The sequence below is a fragment of the Salvelinus alpinus genome, chromosome 6, assembly GCF_045679555.1.
Source record: "Salvelinus alpinus chromosome 6, SLU_Salpinus.1, whole genome shotgun sequence".
Taxonomy (NCBI): Eukaryota; Metazoa; Chordata; class Actinopteri; order Salmoniformes; family Salmonidae; genus Salvelinus; species Salvelinus alpinus.
This window is the reverse complement of record NC_092091.1, coordinates 35,545,788-35,564,556: the sequence shown is the minus strand read 5'-3', so window position 1 is coordinate 35,564,556 and position 18,769 is coordinate 35,545,788. Positions and strand designations below refer to the sequence as shown.

General features: G+C 43.2%; 1 protein-coding gene across 1 annotated transcript; it reads right to left on the bottom strand.

The window, feature by feature from the left end:
* Positions 1-602: 602 nt before the first annotated feature.
* LOC139578627 (epoxide hydrolase 4-like) lies at positions 603-17,677 on the bottom strand. Its single transcript, XM_071406477.1, has 7 exons — positions 17,068-17,677; positions 11,571-11,656; positions 8,112-8,269; positions 7,123-7,251; positions 4,170-4,273; positions 3,304-3,452; positions 603-1,763 (listed from the first exon to the last, which is right to left on the bottom strand). Exons 1-7 carry the CDS (start codon positions 17,296-17,298, stop codon positions 1,523-1,525), a joined length of 1,098 nt encoding a protein of 365 aa, XP_071262578.1. The 5' UTR covers positions 17,299-17,677; the 3' UTR covers positions 603-1,522.
* Between the last annotated feature and the right edge of the window lie 1,092 nt (positions 17,678-18,769).

Below are 18,769 nucleotides of genomic sequence, written 5' to 3'. Positions count from 1 at the left end.
CTAGAGCTCAGTCTTTCCGACCTGAGGAACACTGACGTCATGATTTGACCTCGTATTTTTCTGAGTTCCCAGTCGTTTTGAACGTGGCATGAACCTAGCTATGCTCCATAACTATAATCATGTTCGAGTACAGGTATTCCCAATGCCGTCGTGGGTACGCCAAATAAAATTGTGATTCACAATTTTCAATTAACAAATAAAGTTGTATATGTAAGATGGTTAAATAAGAGCAAAATTATTGATTATTATTCTATTATTATTTGTGCCCTGGAGCTCTTTGCCACTTTTCACGAGCCGGGTTGTGACAAAAACTCATGCTCATTCTTGTGTTTAATAAATGTATCATATAGTGTGTGTGTGGCAGTCTTACAATGATGGCAAAAAACATTTGAGAGTGCGTTGACCCTGGTGCTAGAGGGGGTACGCAGCTGGAGGTTGAATGTTTGAAGGGGTACGGGACTATAACATTTTGGGAACCACTGTTCTAGTATAATGACATAGCATGACAGCAGGCATGCAAATTAGGACAGGTTGTATCTGTCCATTTGTAAATCTGTAGGTCAGGACTGTCAGTTGAAAAGATTGACAATGGCTCCCCAGGCTTCACATGATAGTTTATTTGCTGCTTAAAAAAACAAAATGGTGCAGATGTGGCTCAGTGGATTTCAGAGATAGGAATAGATACAAAAAAAAAAAGTGTACAATATTTAACCGTCACTGTTGTTCTATACAGGAATCTCATAATGAACAACAATCTCAAATAACTGAACAAACAGTATTTTTTTAACAAAAATAACAATATCTTCAGTAAGACAACACTACCTGATAGAGAGGGTCTTCGTCCCAAATGACACCCTGTTCCCTGTAAAAGTGTGCACTAAATAGGGAATAGGGTGCCATTTGGGATGAAAACAAGGTGTGGGACAAGAGGGACCCCAAAGGATTGTGAGAGGAGCAATCCAGTGACACATACAGCAGACAAACGCCACAACTCAACCTCAGAAGACATGGCACAACTTTACAACGCTGCAAAACATTATACAACATTACATTAAAAGGCACCACACAATACAAACTCACACGGAGATTTTGCCACACATTTGTAATGTTGTAACCTACAAACTTTAAGGCGGATGTCATGTGCAGAAAAGTATTTAATATGCGTCAAACATACTACTGTACTACTCAGTGTCCTCTCAATAAAATGTGCTTTTTTTCCTCTTTCACTTTTGACATCTTAAAAAATATCTGAAATGTGTAAAGATTTAAAGAATGATTGCATTATCGTTATGTTGGTTGGTTTTTCACAGGCATATTCTAGGCTTCCAGTGTTAGGAGTGGCTGGTGGGGACAGAGGGTGGGAGGGAGTGACGGAGAGAGGGAGGAGACCTCGTTCTAGGATTACATCCCAAATGGCACCCTATTCCCCTATATAGTGCACTACTTTTGACCCAGGCCCTGGTCAAAAGTAGTGCACTATAAAGGGAATAGAGTGCCATTTGGGACGCATCCCTAGCTAGATTCAGTTCCTGTGCATTTTGCGCCCCTCTCCCTCTTTGAGGAAGGTCCAAATGAGTGTGTTGACGATGTCAGGCTGGTCCTGCTGTAGCCAGTGGCTGGCTCCAGAGATGATGTTGAGTCGGAAGTGGTTCCGGATGTAGACCCTGCACGCCTCAGCCATCTCCTGCTCCAGGAAGGCATCCCTCTCACCCCACAACAACAACACTGGAGACTTGACATCATTCTGGCTCAGTGGGAGGGAGCTGTGGAGAGTATTAACAAGAGACCTTATATGGGTTGAGGTCAATTCCATTTAAGTAAATTCAGGAAATAAACTGTAAATAAACTGAAAAGCATCTGAGAACCAGAAAACTGGTTCAACGCGGACCTTCAATCACGTGATGTAGGCCTAGCCCACAGTACTATATTTTCATGTTTTAAACATACACTACATACGTTCAAAAGTTTGGGGTCACTTAGAAATGTACTGTTTTTTGAAAGAAAAGCACATATTTTGTCCATTAAAATAACATCAAATTGATTAGAAATAACGTGTAGACATTGTTAATGTTGTAAATGACTCCTGTAGCTGGAAACGGCTGATGGTTGATGATAATGGGCATCTGTACCCCTATGTAGATATTCCATTAAAAATCAGCCGTTTCCAGCTACAATAGTCATTTACAACATAAAAAACGTCTACACTGTATTTCTGATCAATTTTATGTTATTTTAAAAATGGACAAAACATTTGCTTTTCTTTCAAAAACAAGGACATTTCTAAGTGACCCCAAACTTTTGAACGGTAGTGTACGTGCTTGTAACCTATGTTGTAATCTCTGGAGAGGCTAATTGATGAATTTATTTATAGAGCACATTTCTCAAACTAATTAATAATAAGTCAGTGACATCCTTATTATAACATTTCCGAGCAGAACAAAATATTCTGTTCTGTTTTGAGAGACACTGACTGGCTGCTTTAAGGAAGGAGAGCAGATGGTGAAGTCAGTCATGCATGTTGAGTTCCCATGTCAAAAACATGCACTCTCTGATGTTGTGCGTGTTTGTATGGGTCAGTGTGGTGTGTTTGTGTTTAACTATACTTTTGTGGACAAGAAGTCCCCACAAGAATAGTAAACGAAAAAAAGTCCCCACAAGGTCAAATGCTATTTCTAGGGGGTTTACGGTTAAGGTTAGTATTAGGTATAGGGTTAGGAGTTAGGGTTAGGTTTAGGGTTAATGTTAGGTTTTGGGGTTAAGGTTAAAGTTAGGGTTAAAGTAAGGGTTAGGGGAACTAGGATTTTGAATGGGACTGAATTGTGTATCCCCATAGGGTTAGTTATACAAGACAGTGTGTGTGTTTGTGTGCGAGAGATAGAGCAAGAGAGAAATTACATTGACAAGTTGACTCTTGTAATGAGTCAAAGGCAAATAGAAAACAAACAAACAAACCAAAAAACAGAATACATTATTCCAAAGACCATTTTTTTTCTCATCATGCATCTGATTCCCAGACTGCTGTACCACTGGCAAGTGAGGGGACTTATTATATAGACCACTGAGTTTCCACAAGAGGAACTCGTTGAAAGTACAATACTATTGTATCAGATAACATAATTTCCAACACAAGAGGGCAGTAATGATTTACATTTTTAGAGGGCGCTTGTGGTAAAATGAAGAGGTACAACAACAATGGTCAGCTTCGACATGTTCACTTTGTGCATGTCCTACAGAAGTATGGATGCCCACAGGAGACATCCTAATACAGAGCTCACTAATGAATCATTTCATAATCTTCCTCACCTGAAGACATTCCTGTAGTAGTTGAGGGCCCCGGTCAGGGCCCCTGGCTGGGAGAAGGCGTAGAGATAGGCCTCCATGTCCTCTGCAGTGAGCCACCGACCCTTCCTCCCAATCCCTGTACTACGGCTGGTGAACAGGCCCTTCAGCGCCTATAATACAGAGGGGACAGAAAGACACACTAGGTGGGTGAGTAACTGTGTGTGTGTGTGTGTGTGTGTGTGTGTGTGTGTGTGTGTGTGTGTGTGTGTGTGTGTGTGTGTGGATGCGCTCAAGGTGTGATTTGATCTGGATGGCACTCACAGACAAGGTCCCCTATTTAACCGTCACAGTAATACAGATCAGACGATCAGAGTTACTATAAATGGGATGGTTGTTGTGTTGACTACTGCGAGATGACCTACACTCAACTGAGAAGGACTTAGGCACAACACAATGATTTACTGCTGTTACTCTACCTATAATTTGGAACAAAGTAAAAATGGGAATGCATGATTTATTTATTTTTTAGGCCTGATCAATTTGATCACCTTCTATGTTGCACAGTCAATAATTGTTAGACATGTCTATTAATGATAGCTACCAGGAAGAACAATCGTGTTTTCGCTAATAACAAAAAACAATTGTAGCAAATGTTTTTTGCTCCATTACAATGATATCATACTTACAATTCATAAATTGTTGCCATACACAGACTCCTTGAGAAACAGCCATTACCCCTCAACGCGCACACACACACACACACACACACACACACACACACACACACACACACACACACACACACACACACACACACACACACACACACACACACACACACACACACACACACACACACACACACACACACACACACACAACTTCACCTTAAAATCATTGATTGAGAGCATGAGCTCTGGGAAGCGAGGCAGCTGGAAGAAGAAGAAGTAGCTGGATTTGAGCAGCTGGCTGGGATGACGCAGGGCATAATCTGGAAACATGGAGGAGAGCGGAGTGGAGCGTAGAGAAGAGAGATGGAGAGAATAGAGGTAGAAAGAGGAGAGGGAGAGAAGAATAGAAGAGAAGGGAAAGAATGCAACATCAAAAAAAGAGGATGAGAAGAAATCAAGAGTAAGGACTTCCAAAATAAACACTTGCATAACACTTAGAATGAAGCAATGGTTTTGGCATCTATGGCATGCAAGTATGGACGTTGGCACCTTGCAAGTGTGTAATTTAGGCAAGACACAAATGCAGCACGGTGCATTTGCAAGGGACAGAGAAGGGCTGTGGATGGGCTGTCGGTCAGTAACCTCCACTCTACAGTGCAATGCATTCGGAAAGTATTCAGATCCCTTGACTTTTTCCACATTTTGTTGCTTTACAACCTTACTCCAAAATTGATTAAATACTTTCCCCCCTCATCTACACACAATACCCCATAATGACAAAGCGAAACAGTTTTAAAATGTTTTTTTTGCTAAAAACAAAAATACATTATTTACATAAGTATTCAGACCCTTTGCTATGAGACTCAAAATTGAGTTCAGGTGCATCCTGTTTCCATTGATCATCCTTGAGATGTTTCTACAACTTGATTGGAGTCCACTTGTGGTAAATTCAATTGATTGGACATGATTTGAAAAAAACACCTGTCTATATAAGGTAACACAGTCGACAGTGCATGTCAGAGCAAAAACCAAGCCATGATGTCGAAGTAATTGTCCGTACAGTTCTGAGACAGGATTGTGTTGAGGCACAGATCTGGGGAAGGTTACCAAAACATTTCTGCAGCATTGAAGGTCCAAGAACACAGTGGCCTCCCTCATTCTTAAATGGAAGAAGTTTGGAACCACCAAGACTCTTCCTAGACCAAACTGAGCAATCGGGGGAGAAGGGCCTTGGTCAGGTCGGTGACCAAGAACCCGATGGTCACTCTGACAGAGCTCGAGTTCCTCTGTGGAGATGGGAGAACCTTTCAGAAGGACAACCATCTATGCAACACTCTACCAATCAGGTCTTTATGGTAGAGTGGCCAGACGGAAGCCACTCCTCAATAAAAGGCACATGACAGCCCACTTGGAGTTTGCCAAGATTCCCTGGTCTGATGAAACCAAGATTAAACTCTTTGGCCTGAATGCCAAGCGTCACGTCTGGAGGAAACCTGGCGTCATACCTACGGTGAAGCATGTTGTATTGTATTGTTGTGAATTGTTAGATATAACTGCACTATTGAAGCTAGAAACACAAGCATTTCGCTACACCTGCAATAACATCTAAATATGTATATGTGACCAATAAAATTTGATTTGATTTGTTGGTGGCAGCATCATGTTGTGGGGATGTTTTTCAGCGGCAGGGACTGGGAGACTAGTCAGGATTGAGGGAAAGATGAACGGAGAAAAGTACAGAGATCCGTGACGAAAACCTGCTCCAGAGCACTCAGGACCTGACTGAGGCGAAGGCTCACCTTCCAACAGGACAACGATCCTAAGCACACAGCCAAGACAATGCAGGAGTGGCTTCGGGACAAGTCTCTGAATGTCCTTCAGTGGCCCAGCCAGTGCCCAGACTTGAACCCGATCTCTGGAAATACCTACAAATAGCTGTGCATCGACGCTCCCCATCCAACCTGACAGAGCTTGAGAGCATCTGCAGAGAAGAATGGAAGAAACTCCCCCAAATACAGGTGTGCCAAGCTTGTAGTGTAATACCAAAGAAGACTCAAAGCTGTAATCGCTGCCAAAGGTGCTTCAACAAAGTACTGAGGAAACGGTTTGAATACTTATGCAAATGTAATATTTCAGTTTTTAATACATATGCAAAAATGTATACAAACCTGTTTTTGCTTTGTCATAATGGGGTATTGTGTGTAGATTGATGAGGAAAAACACTATTTAATCAATTTTAGAGTAAAAGGCTGTAGCGTAAGAAAATGTGGAAAAGGTCAAGGCGTCTGTATACTTTCCGAATGCACTGTATCCTCTTCACCCATGTCCTCTCCTCCAGCCCAGCTGCTCCAACTACATGTTAAAGCATTACTCTATAATTACCTCCTCCATCTCCCCCTTAAGGAAGGAGACTGAGGAGCTACTAGATGAATGGAGTAAACACTTCGAGGTTATAACACCTTATAATTAAAGATGGTAATCATGGTAATAACCCCAGAGCCAAACATATTTTCTCTAATTAGCACGAGGAGGAAGAGGTTTCTCTCCATTCATATTGAACTAGTAATTGTACTAGTGACATACGGTAGGTCGTTTCATCTGTTGTTTATCTAAGGATGGTGGTTGGTGATGACGTATCAGTGAGGGATGAGGGCAGTTCAGGACAATGACGTGGTCAGGGACTAGTCATTAGTGTATTCAGTCTATTGCATTCAGTGTACCCACCTATGTATTCACCTATGTAGTCCATGTCATTTGTCAATGTATTTTGTTATGTCTTTTATGTTTGACTATTGCTGCAAAACCAATTTCCCTCTGGGGCACTAAAGTTGAAACTTCAACTTGAACACAGAGGGATGGTAGGACGTACCAGTAATTACAGAGGGATTGGGGCCGTTTAGGACGATGAGTTTGGATTGTGATGACATACTAGTGCATACAGAGGGGTGGGGGTAGTTCGGTCCTGTACCAGTGAATGCAGAGGTACCCTAACCAGGTCTTTTTTTGGGGACGAGGGCTTCCTAGCAGCTGCGGGGCCCTAAGTGGCTGCATATGTCACTTATTGGCTGGGCCTGCACGGACAACGACCTACCAGTGAAGACAGATAGATGGGGGCAGTTTGATGACCTATCAGTGAACATAGAGGGACGGGGGGCCGTTTAGGACCTACCGGTGAAGACAGAGGGATGGGGGCAGTTTAGGACGATGAGCTTGGTCACCATCTCAGGGTAGTGGATGGCGAACAGCCAAGCGATGGTTCCTCCCCAATCATGGCCGACCAGGTAACATCTGTTGTAACCTGAGGAGAGATGGAGGAGAGTCTGAGTGCGCGTGTCCAGCACCATTTCACTGGCCTTCCATCAGCCGAGCCTTCTTGCCAAGATATACCTCCTGAAGAAGAACAATCGTCCTGCAGTGTACAGTGAAAACAACGTGATGCCTGATTATTCAGCGTATTAGTCATCTTCTTAGGAAGGTTATTGGAAACAACTGAGCCAGTCTGGTGTGCAAGTCCGACAGATTATTTTTTGGGCAGGAGTCTTGCATGATGAATATAATATACTGTGACCATAGCTCATCTTGTTTGTTGTAAAAATTGACATTATTTTCCATGTAAAGCAAATAATATTGTCAGTTGTATTGCTATTTGAAATATCAGCCTGACACAAGGTGAGGGACACTGGTCTTACATAGAGGCCCCCAGGTCTATGAAAGCTTCCTGTTTCACAGAGTTAGTGTGCTCCGTGCTGCCAGGTCTGTAGTGTGTATGTGTGTGTGTGCGCGCGTTCTGTATCAGCACGACTACCCATAGTCAGTCAACATGAGTCAGAGGAAGCCTGTCATGGCCTGCTGTGTTGTGGGCCCACGGGGTTTTCACAGGCTGTCCAATCCACACAGTATAGCTACAATGAGAAACTTTGACTCAGCTCAGGACACCAGGCCGTGTCACCCTCTCGCTTTGTCCCCATGGAGTGATGTTTCATAATACGGGTAGTCATGGTCCCTAAAGTGTTCATCCCTGAATCAGATTGGGCATGTTTTGTTTCATCTTCCATCATATATACAACATACACCTGTCTTCTTATGTTTTTGTGTATAAACTAATTAAACGAATGAAAAGATTTATATAAGATGTGTTCGTCCACTCTCCTCTCTTACCTAGGTATTCCACAATGTCCTTGACGTCGGTGACCAGGTAGTCAAAGCGGTAGCTCTCTGTGGATGACGGCAAGTCAGACTCCCCGTAGCCTCGCATGTCAACGGCCACCACGCGGAATTCACTCTTAAACTCACGCAGCTGGTGTCGCCAGGAAAACCTGGAGGCAGATGGACAGACATCCCGGAAGAGAGAGCGAGAGAGAGGTTGAAAGAGACAGAGAGAGACATTAAGACAAGAACCATCTTTGTCTTAATGACACGGGAAAGTCACACACAGGACAGTATTTCATAACTAAACCCTATCTTCACTACTGCAATCAAAAGACGGCATTCAGTAGAGCGCACACAGTTGAAAAACGACTCACAGATAAACCGTGTTTCTCTTTTGAATACACCTACAAAGTTGATATATCCTTAACTGCATTATTTCTACTGGCACTCAGTTTCCCTTCTTCCTTTCCAAACTGAGTGAAGGTCACCTTAGTATAATAGATGTTTTTTCCCCCCCCGATTCTAATCCTCACAGTCATCACAGCGGAGAGGAAAAGCTCTCTGGTTGAAGATCTTGTCTGAGGTGGACTGGAGGCCGAGGCTCCTCTGAACTGAAAGCCCCATAGAGGAGGACCACAAGGCCTGACTGGGGTTCTGATGAGTCAGGATAAGAGCTGGGCAGTGTCCCAAGTGACACCCTATTCCCTATATAGTGCACTACTTTTGACCAGAGTCCTATGGGCCCTGGTCAAAAGTAGTGCACTAGGTAATAGGGTGCCATTTGGGACACACATCGAGAACAGAGAAACCCAACTTCTCAGAATATAGAGGAGGTTTAAAATAAACACAGGCACTTCCAGTTCCTCCACATAACCCCATCTCGAACAGCAACCCCCCACACCCCAACCCTCTCTCTCTTCAGAGTGATATGGAAAGCTGTGGTTTAGCACTTTCTCAACACTGAAATAATTGGGAGGGGGAAGTTGTAAGTGTAAAAGAGTCTTTCTGTCCAGCTAGGAAGGCAGAGATAGAGGTCGCATCCCAAAAGGCCAGTGCCCATAGGGCTCTGGTCAAAAGTAGTGCACTATAATACGGAATAGGGTGCTATTTGGGATACACACAGAGTTCATCATGAATTCCTGTACAGTAGATGGGCAGTGAGGCAGAAGACCCAAGAAGACCCGTTCATTAATAATACACAGTGAGCTCCAAAAGTATTGGGACAGTGACAAATGTTTTGTTGTTTTGGCTCTGTACTTTGGATTGGAAATGATTCAATTTAATTTACATCCATAAATCGGGTGAACCCTTTAGAAATTACAGAACTTTTTGTACATAGTCCCCCCTGTTTCAGGAGACCAAAAGTATTGGGACAAATTCACTTGTGTATTAAAGTGGTTAAAGGTTTAGTAATGCTAAACTCCCCTGTTATGGTAATGGTGAGAGGTTATTATGTCTTGGGGGAATGATATTTAGTGAATAATGATGAGTGACAAAGTTCAACACACAAATATCATATCCCCAAGACATGCTAACCTCTCACCACTATCACTACAATAACAGGGGAGATTAGCATTTGTGGGGGCGGCTATGATATTTGTGCGTCTAACTTTCTCACTCATTATTATTCACTATTCATTCAGAACTATCCGTAATCTTGGTTGCATCCAAATTAATGTAGAAGTGTTTCGAAACAAATTCTATTGTTATTTACAATAAAAGTGACGACAAAATTACACAATACATTATTGACCATTCATTTCTATTGGGCACAAAATAATCTGAAAAACAACCAAAACAAATTTTGTAGTCACAAGCTTGATGTAATCATTGCATGCTACTGTTGGAATCTGGGACCAAATACTCAACTTTTGACTACTTTAATAAACATCAATGAAGTTGTCCCAATACTTTTGGTTTATGTACAGAAAGTGCTGTAATTTCAAAACAGTTCACCCGATATGGATGAAAACACCCTCAAATTAAAACTTTGTCTGCACTTTAATCTCAGTCATTGTATCAATTCAAATCCAAAGTGCTGGAGTACAGAGCCAAAACAACTAATACTTTTGGAGCTCACTGTATAACATATATGCCATTTAGCAGACACTTTTATCCAAAGCAATTTACAGTCAGTCATGTGTGCATACATTTTACGACTGGGTGGCACGGGAATCGAACCGACAACCCTGCCAGTGCAAGCACCAGGCTCTACCATCTGAGCCATACAGGCCATACTGTAGTATGAAGACTTCAACTAAGATATGTTCTTATGATGCAGTAGCAATGTACAGTAGAGAAGAGATTATCAAAGCGTTGGTTACATAATTGAGTAGGGTGTCCACTCACTCTGACCAGATGGAATTTTACCATGACAAATATGATTCTTCATGTTCCCGATTCGTTCAGTGGGGTCTTTCTGTAACATATCATTATATCAAAAAAGTCAGATTTCGTTAAATAATACATCCGATAATAAGCGCCGAGCTCTGTTTGACAGAGCGCTAACGTTACCGCTTCTCGCAGTGACTTTCGAGGATTTGACACCTTCTGCAAAGTTCTGTCCGCGGGTCGCAAAAAAGCAAAATTAACATCACACGAGCAAAATTAAATATAAAAGGCTTTGAAAATAAAAAGCATTGGGTACGCTCAGTGCTCCGTTGACATTTCACAAAGATATGCTTGTTTTTCTCAGAAATCTTCAAAAAAAGAACAGGAATTTCACATTAATATAAAAAGCGCATACTAAAATATGAAAATACTACATGTCATGTCTCAAAATCGATATCCATTTGACCTCTTGTTTTATGTCCTCCGGATTCAAGAAGAAAGAAGATGAGTTCAACGGTGAGCATGTCAGTTTGTCTCTCACACAGCATCCAGCCTAGCTGACGCAAAGCTATTTTCCACATTTTTGACCACTTGTTTCTCCACCTCTGGCCATTGATTTAGTCACCCTAATCTCGGCCATCCTACAAGGGTAAAAACTCCAATAACCTTTTGACCGGATTATGATAGAGACATGTGGTTTGGACCATTGCTTTTCTTAGAGGAGTATCTACTTAACATATTATTTCACTCATTGGTCAAAATAGGTGTTTTTGATAGGACACCCACGATAGAATACTGTTGTATGAGGTTGATAAGGCAGTGGGCTACTGTAAGGCGTCTGTGATTCATGGGGGACCTGGTTGGTTAGTTTACAACAGAGCTCCTTTCAAAAATGCTTTCTTACTATAAAAAAACACAAATAAAAAGAACAAAACTTCACTTGACAGGCAATACCAATATAATTGTTTGGTCTATATTAAGACTAGATATTCCTGGACAAAAAAACAAGAACAATTAAGAATTTCTATTGAAAGTGACTATTAGTTCAGGACTAGGCTTAATCTGTGTCCTGGTTGGGACACAGGCCCCATATGTGTATATAATGTGCAGATGCAGTGTGTAGTCTAGAAGTCTTACCAGAACTCTGGGAAGCCATGCAAAAACAGCATGAGTGGTTTCCCTCGCTCTCCAGCAGCAACATAGTGAAACCTCAGACCAGACTCCTGAGAATAAAGACAGAGGACAGATCAGTCAGTCATTCACCAGGGACACACTATAATATTGTGTCATCACTTCCCTGCCCTCTATCACATAGGCTGTTACTGTCTGCTCTCTGTCTGCGCCCCAAATTAGTCATTTAGTAGAAGCTGTTATCCAGAGCAACTTAGTTGCATTCGCCCTATTCCATATATAGTGCACTACGTAAGGAATATGGTGTCATTTAGGACGAAGATACTGTCTACTCTCTGTGACATAAAACTCTCATCCTCAAACATCGCTGTGTGCTTTATGGCGCTGTAAAACAGGGAGAGAACAGGGACAGAGCAGGGCCATCGCATAAACTCAGCCCTGGCCTGCCTTCTGGTCATTCCAGTATTAAGTATTCTGTATATTATGAAATCTGTCAATGACATTTATAGCCAATTTTATTCAAATTATTGTAAATTCATGTTTTAATGGTTTGTAGAATAGGTTGTTTTTATGGTCAAACCATTGAGTAAAGTGCGAATTCATTTGTTTGGTTCTTGTAGTTTACTGTATCTGTAAAAACAGTCATGCAGTCAGTTATGGTATGTGTCCATGCCCCCCTAGTTTGTCATTTTAGTTAGAATGCCCGACAGCCCCTTAGTCAATCACCCTTCTTTTTCTAACCAGAGACATTCTCTGTCACTTGCTCGTTGTAAGTCCCGCTTCCAGCCAGTGAGTTGCGGTGAAGACAAGTGGACACTGTGAGTTCTCCTCAGAAGACAAGTTGCACCAAGTTTTAGTGTTGAGCAGAGCATGGACCGCCAGTGACAACGCTGGCTGCGTTTACCCAGCCAGCGTGACGAGATTGATGAGCTTATTGAAGCAGTCAGGAAGATGGAAGGTTCCTACAGTAAACCCGATCCCCGTCGCCAGTACTTACCTGAACCTGATGGACACTGCCAGTTGTCACATGACCGGCTCAGCCAGTCCTTCAACAGTTCTCTCCTTTAACCATTGAAAGAAGTCTTAGAGGGGGAGAACAGGGACTTCTCCCACCAAGCTGTCCAAGAAGTCGATGACATCATCTCAGAGATTGTCATGCAACAGAAGCACTAGAACGAGGTCCAGCGGTTCTAGTCTTCTCCAGGGACAGAGGAGCTGTCCGAGCTCACCCTGGGGGAGCACCCCTTGTCCCACCAGCTCCTGTCGCAGTTTCAACTGGTACCCAGTGGTGCCATCGCCGTCTCCAATGACAGAGGTTTTGCCGACCCCTGTTCTGGACCCAAGATAAATCCTCACATCCCTGACTGTTGTCGAGGAGGAAAACCTACAGACTTCTCAAAGTATGGAGGAGCTGCCAGAGTCACCCTGAGGGAGAAGCCTACTCCTACTCCATCTGACACCTCCGAATGAAAGTTGGTCCATAATGTGGGAGCACTGCATGCAGGTGCTGTAGGCGCCAAGTCCAGCCCTGCCACTCAGACCTTTCCAGTCCCTGCCCGGTGGGATCTGCCTAGTCTTACCTTCGACATCCAGCCTGCTGCTGTCCAAAGATGTCTCCCTGCCCCTCCCTGGGAACCCCTCCAGTCTCTGCTGCAGTAGCTCAGTCTGTGTCTGCTGTCAGATCTACGTTTATTTGTCACGTGCGCTGAATACAACAGGTGTAGACCTTACAGTGAAATGCTTACAGTCCCTGCCGGTCTTAGCCTTGGGGTTCTTGCTAGCCCCTCTGAACTGTGTTCCTCTAGCTCCTGCCTTGAGAGACCGAGGTGTTCAGTATCCTGTCGTAGGAGACACCTCACCCTCTGCCCTACTAGGTCCTCAGTCAATAGACTCAGTAGGTCCAGAGCATCTTAGCCCTCAGTTCCCTGATCACCTAGGGAAATGGGATACCTATTCAGTTGCCTAACAATGCATTCAACCGAAATGGGTCTTCCACATTTTTAACCCAACCCCTCCGAATCAGAGAGGTGCGGGGGGGAGCTGTCTTAATCAACATTTAGGTCCCCAATTTCCTATCCCAGTAGGCCCCGAGCGTTCTGTCCTGATAGATATGACATTCCATAGCTCACAGTCTGTAGCCCAGTCAGGCACCAAATCACTAGCTCTGTCAGGCCCCAAGTCAACAGCTCTGGGCAACAATCAGTCAGTTTCTTCTGGACCAGGGTTCCAGCTTCTCCCACCTTTGGGTATTTTTCTCCCTCTCTGTCCTGAGATCTCTGCCTATCGCTGCTGTGGGGATCCAGTTGATCTCAGCTCCTGACGCGCGGCCCTCCCCTGTAGCTGACGTGGGGGTCCGGCCGGCTGCTATCCTGAAATCTCCGCCCGTTGCTGCTGTGGAGATCCAGCCGACTTCAGCCCCTGTCCTACGGGCCTCTCCTGTCGCTGACGGGCGGGATCGCCGTCTTCAGTCCGGAGGCTCTCGTTGAGCTCTGCTGCGACCCTGCAGTCTCCGGTCCTGAACCCTTCGTTGATACCTGCGACCTTGCCATCTGCAGTCCCGGGGCCTACGTCTGGTCTTCCTGCTGCAGCCTGACCTCCTGATCCGGGGCCTTCACCTGGGCCCTCTGCCTGGGTCCGGCCTGTCCGGTGGCCACCACCCATTGCTGCTTTGTGGATCCAGTCACCAAAGTATCCAGTCCAGGGGTCCTTGCCGAGCACTGCCACTGCAGCCGTGATGTCCCCAGTCCTGGTGTCCTCAGCTGACACCATGCCGGGGGTCAAGATGACTCCTGCTCCTCTGCTGGGGGGCCTTACAAGCCTTCACTGCATCCTGTTGGCTCCCATCTTCTAGAACAGCCTTACAGCCTAAACTGGCCCCCGCCATGTCACACACCCTGATCTGGTGACATCAAGCACCTTTGTGACGAGGCAGCCAGCTGCACTAAGAGACAGGACATCTGTTGGACCAGTCGCCCGTCTGGTTTACATCTCTGCCTCGCAGGATGACCACAAGTCCTCATGTCATCCCTCTGGGTGACTGTCTGCCCTTGCTGCCCTTTGATATTGAGTGCAAATCTACACAACACATTTTGGGGCGGCTTTAAAAACGGCCATGCAGTCAGTTATGGTAAGTCTCTATACATCTCTAGTTTGTCCCTTTAGTTAGAATGCCCAACAGCTCCTCAGTCAATCACCCTTCCATTTCTAACCAATCAGAGACATTCTCTATCACTTGCTCGTTGTAAGTCCCGCCTCCAGCCAATGCATTGTGGTCAGTGTTGCAATGTTCATGGTTTTCCCGCCAAATTGGGCTACTTTGAAAACGATGTTGTGGGTGAAAATGTATTTGTCATGGGTTGCAGGTTTTTGGGCTATTTCTAAGTTGCCCCACGGCCACCATGACATGTCTCTACACCCGCAATAACATCTGCTAAATATGTGTATGTGACCCAAAAAATTTGATTTGATTTCTCTTAAAATTATATATATTTCACTGTGACTTGCTGCTGACTGTCAGGCAGTGAGGCAGGCTGTTGCTGAGTCAGTGAGTGGTGGGGAGGGTCAAAGGAGTGTGTTTGTGTGTGTTAAGAGAGCAGTACAGCTATTGGATGAGTCACTTCTCCCAACTTTTTTACCAGTTTTAGGTAGGCTGTTTATATTGTCATTATGAAGACACCTATTTCCAACCCATTTCCCATAAAACATATTGATACGCTAGAAAGGATGCACATGAAGAAATAATGGAGACAAAGCACTAGATCACATTACATAGATACGTTTGTATGTGGTTTACACTGCATTCTAATGTTGACTACTTAAAGAAAACGGTATCAAGCTAAGTGCTTTATGCATGCTCAGTTCTTTTGTCTCGGGGGCTGCCCGTTTGGACATTTGAAATGGAAGTTTTGGAACTCCCTCACCCGGTTCTTTTTATTGGGGGAAAGTCCTCAATGAAACTGACATTAGGCTAAATGTGAAGAATTATACATTTGCCTCTGTTGGCCATCAACTAGTCTATTCATTTATATGCCGTTGTAGTCTACCATTTGATACAATAAATACGTTGAAATGACAACATCACTGGAGTCATTGCAAATCAATTTGTTCCACTTCTGTATCCTACCTGGAGCTGGCAAACCAATGTAATAAATATCCTTTCACTTGTGTTATTATGCAGTTATTAATGGACATGTTAAGTAAATTAAATTGGAAATTATCAAAGCTCTATCGCAATTTCCTATCAGTTGTTGGAACGCATTAGATTGACAGTAACAGCAGTCAGATTAGGCTACAGGTTAAAAAAAAATCTATAAAATAAACACTGGCTGTTATTGACAAGCATATTCAGTTCATATACAGCATATTTAATTTAGTGATTGAAATGTTGACCCCCATCCTCAGTAGCCTATTCCAGCAGGCTATTGTGAAACACAAGCCCTCTTAATCACCTCGCTATTCATGTTGAATAAATGAGTCTGTTAATTTGAACTAAGCAAGCTGCTAAATCGTTCAGTTTACATCTTGCCTACATCTTGTCTAGTCTACTGTAGACTGAGATGTAGGCCTATCAGGGGCTATAGGCTACCTGCCTTTATCCAAGAAAACCATGGCAAAATGTAATTACATTCATAAACCCAGATTTTAATCTGTAGCCTATGCCTATTGAAATCAAGTCAATCTCACAAATGGGCCATTTGTTGTCATAACATTTGGCACATAATATCAGCACAATTGCCAGAAAATAAAAAACAGTTTATGTTCATCCAAGTTTTCTTGCTCAGAGATTTTCGAGATCCTCTGTCCATCCTTCATCACTCTAACTCTCAAATGGTACTTCGATTCTACAACCAAGCCATATTTTTTCATTATCTCATTTCTGATTTAACAACATCACAGTATCCTAATATCCCCAGATACACAGCTTAAGTTTATTCTGGCAAAATGTAGCTAGGCTACTTACTGACAAAGTTAAATCCCACAGTTACTTTGGATTTCAAGTAATATAGATTATTCTTACAGCTGAACTGTCACATTCTTATTATGAGTATGCATTTTATGCTATGTGGATCCTACGAGGGATATTGTCTTCATAAATAAATACATAAATAAATAAAAAGGTGAATTTACAGTTTAGCCTACCTTCATTCTCCGTACTCACATGAAATCGTGATATTTGTCACGAATCACAACAGGATAATATAACTGCTGCTGCTACTATGGAGCTCTTTCCAGCACTACCTCAGAGTTGAACGCAGACAATAATAACAGTAACCTACCTACACTGAACATCTTATACCTGCATAACGTTTCCCAGAAATGCCCCAAAAAATAAACAGATGCGCCCACGATTTGCATGTAGCCTGAAGGCCTATTTTGATTTATTTCTGATTTCAACGCTACAGGCAAGATAGGCGCATACAAAATTACCTATGCAGATCTCTCATGAACACAAAAGGCTATTTCCTAATCCCAAATAGGCGTCCTTTCACCTGCGGTGCCTTACCTTTATTCTAACATAACAGTGCGTTCCCAAGGACGTGTCGTTCAGGCATGCAGGGGGTGTTTCGCGAATTCCCCACTGGAAGGTTGTTGACGGCCTTAAAATGATGTTCCACCAAAGTTTCAGCAGCGCTACGGCAGTGCAAAGGGCACAATAACCGTATATCAACGACCAATACCCCAAAACTCGGATCCTCAGCGTGAGTCCGATTGTAAACATGAGCACTCTCGCCATCTTTACATTAATGCGGAAAACACCACGGTTCACGTTACCTACCTAGCTACCTATTTATTATTTTGTTAATTGGTTATCATGAAATATCGCTCATCGTTATCCGGTAGTCCGGTGTCGCCCTACTAACAGTGTATCTGCATGACTGTCTGTCCGCCACTCGCACCAGGGAGGATCCCTGTTCTATTCTAAACCGGCTAAATGAATCGTTCACGATTGGAGCAGCAAATCAGAATTCACGCGTGAGTTTGATGACAACAAAGGTTGTATAGCTCGAGATGGTTGACTGAAACTTCTGCTGTATAAATCTGTAAACTCCTAGAAATTAATCTGGGAAAAATATGAGACCCCGCGTCACCTACAAAACCTTTCCATGTATTTAGACTGCAAAACAGGAGATACGGAGTTTCTGACTGAAACTGATCTTTACACCTCACCCGCTCTGGGATTAAAGGTGAAAGACCGTTATTCATGCCTCAAGGGTAAAAATAATCTCTGACTCCAAGGGCTGTAATCCATTGATCAAACCAAGGGTGAGGGATGCTGACATGGGAAGTATATGGAAGTAAAAAGGGTAATGTACAGAACTGACTCCCAGTGAGTGTTTTGCTATTATTGCAACATACTGGCATGCAGTTGGGGACAACAGCAGTTGGGTGCATGAGTAAAAAAAACGGAAATACTATTTCATAGATATTATATACAGTTGAAGTCGGAAGTTTACATACACTTAGGTTGGAGTCATTAAAACTCGTTTTTCAACCACTCCATAAATTTCTTGTTAACAAACTATAGTTTTGGCAAATCGGTTAGGACATCTATTGTGTGCATGACACAAGTAATTTTTCCAACAATTGTTTACAGACATATTATTTCACTTATAATTCCCTGTATCACAATTCCAGTGGGTCAGAAGTTTACATACACTAAATTAACTGTGCCTTTAAACAGCTCGGAAAATTCCAGAAACTGATGTCATGGCTTTAGAAGCTTCTGATAGGCTAATTGACATAATTTGAGTCAATTGGAGGTGTACATGTGGATGTATTTCAAGGCCTACCTTCAAACTCAGTGCCTCTTTGCTTGACATCGTGGGAAATTCAAAAGAAATCAGCCAAGTCCTCAGAAAAAAATTGTAGACCACAAGTCTGATTCATCCTTGGAAGCAATTTCCAAACGCCTGAAGGTACCACGTTCATCTGTACAAGCAATAGTACGCAAGTATAAACACCATGGGACCGCGTAGCCGTCATACCGCTCAGGAAGGAGACGCGTTCTATCTCCTAGAGATGAAAGTACTTTGGTGCGAAAAGTGCAAATCAATCCCAGAACAACAGCAAAGGACCTTGTGAAGATGGAGGAAACGGGTACATAAGTATCTATATCCACAGTAAAACGAGTCCTATAGCGACATAACCTGAAAGGCCGCTCAGCAAGGAAGAAGCCACTGCTCCAAAACCTCCATAAAAAAAGC

Excerpts from the sequence above, each read along its gene's own strand:
- LOC139578627 (XM_071406477.1), bottom strand. The coding sequence starts at position 17,298 with ATGGCGAGAGTGCTCATGTTTACAATCGGACTCACGCTGAGGATCCGA. Across the intron at positions 11,657-17,067 it reads ACTGTTATGTTAGAATAAAG|GAGTCTGGTCTGAGGTTTCA; the intron begins GTAAGGCACCGC and ends CTTTATTCTCAG. Across the intron at positions 4,274-7,122 it reads CCATCCCTCTGTCTTCACCG|ATTATGCCCTGCGTCATCCC; the intron begins GTAGGTCCTAAA and ends CCATGTTTCCAG.